The sequence below is a fragment of the Orycteropus afer genome, unplaced genomic scaffold (assembly GCF_000298275.1).
Source record: "Orycteropus afer afer isolate SDZICR_OR568_19922 unplaced genomic scaffold, OryAfe1.0 scaffold00048, whole genome shotgun sequence".
NCBI lineage: Eukaryota > Metazoa > Chordata > Mammalia > Tubulidentata > Orycteropodidae > Orycteropus > Orycteropus afer.
Window position 1 is genome coordinate 11,119,577 of NW_006921635.1, and position 8,828 is coordinate 11,128,404.

At 41.1% G+C, this 8,828-nt stretch overlaps 1 protein-coding gene across 1 annotated transcript in view; it reads right to left on the reverse strand.

Moving 5' to 3' along the window:
• The window catches only part of FBXO21 (F-box protein 21), a 61,934-nt gene that overhangs the window by 49,963 nt on the left and 3,143 nt on the right, over positions 1-8,828 (reverse strand). The window contains exon 3 of the mRNA XM_007938201.2: positions 8,558-8,652. Coding sequence (XP_007936392.1) covers positions 8,558-8,652 — 95 coding nt within the window. The remainder of the gene's footprint in view (positions 1-8,557; positions 8,653-8,828) is intronic.

The following is an 8,828-nucleotide window of genomic DNA, read 5'->3' on the forward strand; positions in this document are numbered from 1 at the left end:
GGCCCTAGAATACATTCTGCACAAACTCACTCCCAGGGGCGGGCTCTCAGCCCAAGAGTTAACAAGATGTACATGCAGACCACTCAACCCAGGATGACATATCCACATACTCTATGAAAATACATCCCTTAGAGCAATAGACCATAGGGCACCAGAGGGGCAACATTCACAGGGAGGAAACGCAGGACAAACAGGAGTGCATAACTATGAGGGGCACAGGCAGAGGGGAGGAGACTGGGTTAGGGTTGGACATGGTAAATGGGGAGTGAAACTAAATGTACACGTAACGTTGAATGTAAAACAAACCCTTAATATAAATGAATAAATAAATAAATAAAGACTGCAGTCCTAGAAACCATGGAGCAGCTCTACCCTGCCACATGCGGTCGCTGACTTTGAATCAACTCCACGGCACATAAGAACATACAAGCAGGTAACGAGAGTGGTGACACAATGGTCAAGTGTTTAGTTGCTAACTGAAAGGTTGGTGGTTTGAAACCACCAGGAATAAAACTGTCACGGAGGAAAGATGTGGCAACCTGCTTCTGTACAGATTTACAGCCTAGGAAAGCCTCTGGGGCAGTTCTGGTCTGTCCTATAGAACTGATGAGTCAGACAGACTTGATGGCAACGGGCTGGGTTTCGGGATAAGGAAATGAAAGAGAAGTCTGAAAAGTCAGGTGAGCCAGGTGAATTTCAGGAGATGGAATAAGGTGTTTCAAATCCTATGCTGGTTCTTTTGGTCCTTGGGGAACTCAGGCCTTGTGCCTCTTCTCTCCTCCTTCCACACTGCATGCCATGCTAATCTCCCCTATTCTCGTAGTTTCAAGTGTTATCCGTATAGACAAGCTCCAATTCATTCTCCAGACCAGATTCTCCCCTGCACTGCAAACTTGCATATCCAGCTGCTAGTCCACATCCCACTTAGGCATCTGGGATATTCTTAAACCCCCCCTTCCCACAGTCACCCCCATCTCAGACAAAGGCAACTCTATTATTCTATTAGGCCTCAGCCTTGACTCCCTGCTTTCTCTTAGAACCCACATTCACTCCATCAGCCAAGCCTATTAGCTCCACCTTCAAAATATATCCAAAATATGAACACTTCTCAGCACCCTACTGTCTTCAACCAAACCACCATCATCTTCTGTCAGTATTATAACATCCTCCTAACTGGGCTCCCTGCTTCAGACCTTGCCCCACATAATCTCTTCTCAATATGGCAGCCAGAGTGCACTAGGTAACATGCTCTGCCAGTCACAACTCCCCTCTGCTTCCAATTCTCCAGGGGCTTTCTACTCAGATCAAAGTAAAGGCCTAAGACCGAATGGTGACTTCTAAAAGACCATTTTGAGGTTTCATCTCAATGTCCCCCCCACTCCCTTGCCCCCTTCCCTGGTTACTATTATTTCTCTATACCATTTATAATTTTCTAACGTAATAGATGTCTATCTCTCCCACAGAATGTAAGCTCCACAAGGGAAGGTTTTTGGACTGGTCACTAACGGATCTTCAGGGCCTGGTTCTGGCCCACAACAGGTGCTCAATAAATGCTTACTGAGTGAATGGAATCTCTTCCTAGATCTCCCAAAATGCAAAGGGATTATGAGAAGGAGGAGGGAGACAGTAACTGATCTGCCTGATTTCATATAGAATTCCATTCTTCAGGAAGGTATAAGAATACTGGCAGTCATTCCAGAAGCCCTCTGTGCGCCCCTCCCGACCTCCTCTACAGTAACCATAACCCACACGCCTACAGTAATCACTTCCCTGCATTTCTTTATTGCTTTATCACCGAATGTGTAGCCCTAGACACTTGAGACTACTTTCCCTCACTGTTTTTCTCACGTTCAGTCTCCAGGATCCCTCGGTCTTGCTCTTTTCCCCTTGCACTGCATTTGTTGAGGAAACCAGGTGGTTTGACCTGTAGTTTCCCAGAGTTTGGAACTGCTGATTGCATCCACGTATGGAGTTGAACATATCCCTGTCTTCTGAAATTGGATGTAAATTGGATGTAAAGGCTTGATCAGATCCAGACCAGAGACATGTGGGAAGAGGACTTCACAGGTGGTAGTGTGCCCTTCCACCAGGAGGCAATCATGCCCGATTGTCTCTTTTTGTAGTTAGCAGCCATTGCTACTCCTTGCCTAATTGGTTACAAAGTGGTGATATTCTAAATAAACCATTCCTTCTCCATTCATTAGCTGAAATATTTGTATAAGGTTCCTTGGAAATCTACTTGTGTTTTGGCTTCCATCTTGCCCTGGGTCTGGGAGGTTCTCAGTGGGAATCCTGGATCCGAAGGATGTGCTCTGCTCTGGGCTCTTCTTTCTTGCTGGTAGTCACGTCCCTCCCTCTGCCTGCTTTGCTCTCCTTTGATTTTTCGTAAGATAAAAAGTGATGCAGGTTACATCCCAGGGAACTACTCTTACATTGGATCAGGGCTGTGACCTGAGTAAGAGTGTTGCATATCACCCTAATTCTGACTCATTAACACAGAGGTCAGGTTTCACAACACATTACAAATGGAGGATAATTACATCAGATCACATCACAAGGGATGATTATATCACTACAACTGCCAAACTACATCATTACATAACTGCCAAACCACTAAGACTCAGGGCCTAGACAAGCTGACTCATAACCTTAACCATCAGTTACTGTTTCTAGACCTTCTCAGTGAACATAGCTAGTAAGTCTAATATACATGTACACATATACACACATATACCTATATATCTATAAGATACATTATACACGTATTATATTTCAAAGGAGGTATGATGGTGTAGTAGTTTAGCACTCGACTTCTAACAGAAAGGTTGGCGGTTCAAACCCACCAGCTCCTCTGAAAAAGATGTGGCAGTCTGCTTTCATAAAGAATATAGCCTTGAAACCCTAATTGGGCAGTTCTACTCTGTTCTATGGGGTCAACGAGTCCTAATCAATTAGGTGGCAATGGGTTTGGTTATCATATTTAACGAAAAATATCTCATGGGTTCAGAGTGATACAATTTAAATTCAGAACTATATGATTTTTATCTTCTTCTATTTTATATCTTTATTGTTGTTCTTCCAGGAGAATGCTGGTTCTCCCAGGATACCAGAGGTAAGACGTAGAATATTACATGACTGCTCATTTGCCAAATTCCAAATCTGTCTCTCACATGCACACATTTCACAATGACAAGATCAATATTATCATTATCTTTATGATTTCTGAAAACAACTAAATATTTTGTATATGTTTCCCTTCATCTCTGCTCATTTTTTAAACAATTGTTTAAAGATTATCAAATTATTAGAGCCACAGCAAAGACATCCAATACTGCCTCTCCTATAGCTCTCATTTACATATAATCCTAAAAGTAAATATATATTTAATGCCCCCTGGTGGCACAGTGCCTAAGGCACTTGACTGCTAACCAGAAGGCTGGTGGCTCAAATCCGCCAGCCACTCCCCGGAAGGAAGATGGGGCAATCTATGTTCATAAAGATTTACTGCCTTGGAAACTCAATGGGAGTCGCTATAAATAGGAATCGACTTGATGGCACTGGGTTTGGTTTTGATTTATGTCAATCCTTACTACTTATGTCAGTATCTCCCTGGTTATTTTGGTTGTTCGAAGCTCATATTCTAACAGCTCACTCGGGAGGGCCACAAGAGTTGCCCAGGTTGTGGAAGTTGGTAAGTTTGTCTGTGGCCTTTATAGCTGGAAGTCAGTTTGGCTGGATATAAAATATGTGGCTGACATTTCTGAGCCTTGAGCACCTTTAATATGTTACTTCTTTTCCCGCTGGCGTAGAGCGTTGCTGGTGAAAAGCTGGATGAAGTCCTGATTCTTTTTCCTTTATGAGTGATATCATCTTTTTTGCTTGGATGCCCAAAGAGCTTTTCTGTGCTGATTAAAAGCTAGTCATTTTACCAGGATATGTCTCAGTTCGGGTCATCTTGGGTCAATTTTATCAGGTCCAGCATATGTCCTTTCAATCTTTACTGCAGAATGCACTATTTTTTAAGACCACATAGACCACAATAAAAGCAAAGTTTTCCAATATGCCCAGACTGGAGTTTTAGCATTTAAGGAAACTAGCATTTGTGTTTCTACATTTACCATATCCACACAAGCATTTGCTAGTGGTGAATATAAACAGGGTCCTTCATGTAAACTGGCACCCCAAAATGATTTACAATTATGAGAGCATTTCCTGTCATTAAAAACAAACACTTTTGTGGTGTAATGCCAAAGGGTAACTCAAAAAAAAAAAAAAAACCTCACTGCCGTCAAGTTGAATCTGACTCATAGCAACCCCTCCTTGGGTTTCTGAGGCGGTATCTCTACAGAAGTAGATTGCCCAGTCTTCCTTCCGAGGAGTGGTTGGTGGGTATGAACCACCAGCTTTCTGGTTAGCAGTCAAATGCCTTAGGCACTACCCCACCAAATCTCCCAAAAGGTAACACATTTATGATACTTATTTCTATCAGGACTGGATGTATTTTGGGGTATGCATAGCCAGTTTCCTTTTTGTGCCAATCTGACAGGTAAAAAGCAGTATTTCGTTGTTTTTGATTTACCATTTCTTTCAATAGTGAATTTACACTTGGCTACCACCTGAAGAATGGGGACTCCAGAGCATGTATATAGAGCCAGAGAAAGTCCTTAGAACAGGACAAGTGGATATTTCATGGTTTAAAATCAGGAAAGGTGTGCATCAGGATTGTATCCTTTCATCATATTTATTCAATCTGCATGCTTAACACATAATCCTAGAAGACAGACTATATGAAGAAGAATGCAGCATCAGGACTGGAGGAAGACTCATCAACAACCTGAGATTAGCAGATGACACAATCTTGCTTGCTGAGTGAAGAGGACTTGAAGTACTTACTGATGAAGATCGAAGACTACAGCCTTCAGTGGGGACTACACTTCAACATAAAGAAAACAAAAATTCTCACAATTGGACCAAAAGCCAACATCAAGACAAACAGAGAAAAGACGGAAGTTGTCAAAGATTTCATTAACTTGAGACCACAGTCAACATCCATGGAAACAGCAATCAAGAAATCAAACAACATATTGCACTGGGCCAATCTGCTGCAAAAAAAACTTCTTAAAGTGTTAAAAAGTAAAGATAACCTTGAGGACTAAGGTGCACCTAACTCAAGCCATAGTACTTTCAACTTCATCATAAGCGTGCAAAAGCTGGACAATGAATAAGGAAGAGCAAAGAAGAATTGATGCCTACGAATTATGGTATTAGTGAAGAATACTGAATATACCACAGAGTGCCAGAAGAACAAACAAATCTGTCTCGGAAGTACAGCCACAATGCTCCTTAGAAGCGAGGATGGCGAGATTTCATCTCACCTACTCTGGACACGTTCTCAGGAGGGACCAGTGACTGGAGAAGGACATCATGCTTGATGAAGTAGAGGCTCAGTGAAAGAGGAAGACCCTCAACGAGGAGGACTGACACCGTGGCTGCGACAATGGGCTCAAACACAACAACTGGAAGGGTGGTGCAGGACCGGGCAGTGTTTCCTTCTGTTGTACACAGGGGTGCCAGGAGTTAGAACAGACTCGAGGGCACCTAACAACAACAGCTCCTTAGATCTGCTCTTCTGGATGTCATTCTGCTATCCTTTGCAGTTTTCTACTCCTTCTCAGAAAGGAGAGTTCTATTCATTGTGTTAAGGTGGCCTCCCCTAGAATGTACATGAACTCTATCCTTGCGGAACTTCCATTATGATAACTTTAAAATTTAAGTTGTTTAATTCTTGTGTACAATACAAATTTTACTTTCTTCCAGATGGACAGTCAGTTATGCACAGTACCCTTTATTAAATAATCCACCTTTTCCTCTCTGAGCTTAAATATATTATCTTTTATTCTGAGACGTGTTCCTGAATTATCCTTTGACAATGCTGTGGTGATTTTCATTTAAACACTGCATTGTTCTAATTACAGGAGCTTTATAATAAGTCCTAGTATCTAGTAATGCAAGTTCCCCACTAGGACCATAAAAAAAATTTTGTTCTCAATTCTTCTTGAAAATTAATTCTTCCTTATGAATTTTAAGACAATATTATGCAAGTAAACCAACCAAATCTCTTACGCATAAAAAAAACAAAAAAAAAAACCTCTTAGTGGGATCCTAATTGTACCAGCATTTGGTTTATATACTAATTTTGGAAGAACTAACATTTCTAAGTCTTCCCATTCAAAGACATGCTACGTATTAATTTACGTTCTTAAATAACATTCTATTATCTGCTAGGAAACCCACTCCCAGGAATCTATTACTTAGAAACATTACTGTTCACAAGATGGGGAAGAAAGTGCATACACTCCAATCAGGGAATGGTTCAACCAATTCCGGCATGTAACACCAAACAGCATGCAGCAAGTAATAAAAACTAATCCAAATGTTACCAGTCCATTAGATTTCCAGAAACTAATGTTGAAAGAGGAAAAGAAAAAAGATATAGAGAAATACCTATTATATGATCTCAAACTGTGAAATAATGACACCCTCCTCCTCCCATATAGATCAGTGGACATCAGCATGGAAAAATACAAGCTAGGTTATTATCAAGATTACAAGGGTGGGGGCAAGGGAGGCTAAGGCAAATGGAGAGAGTGGGGAGGAAGGAAGAGAGGGCCTAAGAAGCAAGAGTCTGCACTAAACATCGAACCAATACCAAAGCAACCAACAACCCAGCGTGCCCATGACCACCTTTATGCATCTGAAAGTCCATACGCATATAGGTAACAAGGACACGCCAGCTTCCATTTTTTAAGGCTGCACGATACTATTAGATCATACTTCAATTCATTCAGAGAGAAACCAAAATAGAAATGGAAAAATGACCTCTGCATCCGATCTCACCCGAGGCCTAGAACATGGCACATCTTACCTCTCCCCCAGCTTTTCCACCCTAGTCTACATACTTGTTACACTACATACTTGTTACACGACAACAACAACAAACACTTTAAACTGGTCTGTGAGGTACTTCAGACTGATCCTTATACTATTTTTTAGTAACATTGTTCAGTAATATTGCATTGTAAACTTTGTACAGGTTAGGTTCTCCTTTGACAATCTCTACAAACTGATCAATGACATTTTTTACATTTGTCACAAGTGTCCACATTCTCATCACTGGTATCCTAGCTCTTACATTTCTAGGACTCTAGTTTCGCTGCCCGTACCTTATCTTTGCTGTGAACTAAATGTTGACTTTCTGGACTCATGCAGGTGTTTTCAGAGGTAGAGCACCCATTTAAGGGGTAATAACCTTTATTTTTTTGTCACTCTGCTTTTCTGTTAGAAGGTAATCTCAGGATAGATGTGGTTCAAGGTTTAAGGAGCATACAACAACCTCTCAAAGTAGATGCTAAACTTGTGTTCTGATGATCTTCCATCACTAGTAAAGTTTTCCAGTTTTTTGAAGCAGAAAATCTTTTTTCATAGGTAAGCTAAGCTGGAAGCCAGATCACCTTTCAGGTAACCCGGAAATTAACCCTCATGGCAGAGGCATAAAGTAAATTAAGTGGAAGTGTAAGGCACAAACAATTTTAAGTGACAAAAGATAATGGATACTTCTTAATCAGGACAGTACTGATGCAGCACTGTCTACCAACTGGTAGATAAAAGAAAGGCTCAAACCAACAGCTACAATGTTCATGGCCAAAGGAAGATTATTTTGTACCAAAATTTAGAAATTAAATTTAAAAAATCACCCATTAAATTAAAACATGGTTAAGACATTATTTAAAACACAATAAAAAGATTAAATTTATGACCGGTAAATGTGATAGGTAGAGAGCTGATATTAAAGGAAAACCTACTGCTGTCTGAGTTGATTACAATTTATATAACTGCCCCATAGGGTTTCTGAGGCTGTAACTCGCTATAGAAGCAAATCGTCACATTTTTCTCCCACATAGTGGCTGGTGGGTCTGCACCACTAACCTTTCAGTTAGCAGCCAAGCGCCTAACCACTGCGCCACCAGGGCTCTCACTGACATTAAAACCAAAAACCAAACCCACTGCCATCACGTCTGTTCTAATTCATACAGACCCCAGAGAACAGAGTACAACTGCCCCCACAGGGTTCTCCAAGGCTGTAAATTTTTATGGAAGCAGACCGCCTCATCCCACTCCCCCAGAGTAGGTTACAACCACTAACATTTTGGTTAGCAGTTGAGCTCTTAACCACAGTGCCACCAAGGCTCTGGCACTGACATTAAAGGAAAGACAATTTATATTACGCAAAGGCCCCTACATGACTTGACCAGGAGTAGGGGCTAAATATTAATTCCCTTTTCTTTCCAAAAGGATTTTTGCAGCGTTTCTTTTTTTTGCAAGGTTTCTTTAATGATCAACTGTCTCAGTATATGTTCCTTACAAACACAATCCTTTTAAAACACGTAACTATGGCAAGGCATGAAATACCTTGAGATACACGTCCCAGGGTCCCCACATACAAATTTATCTTTAAAACAAATGAGCAAACAAAGTTTTTGCTAAAGTTCTGGCTTACCTTCCTTCCATATTTAGGATACACACCAGCTCATCCTCAAAAAATATCTCTGGTCCCTCAAGGTTCTCAATGTCACTGAAACCATTACAAGGGACCTGTGAAGAGGACACAAACAGGTCTCAGTACTGAGCAAGGACTGAGCTGTTACTCACACATAAATCTGAGTCGCAAACAAAGATGCTCATTTTTACAGACGGGGAAATAGGTGTCCTCCACTATCTTGCACCACCCACTACACTGCATGTGGAACCTAACAGTAATTTATTCAGAT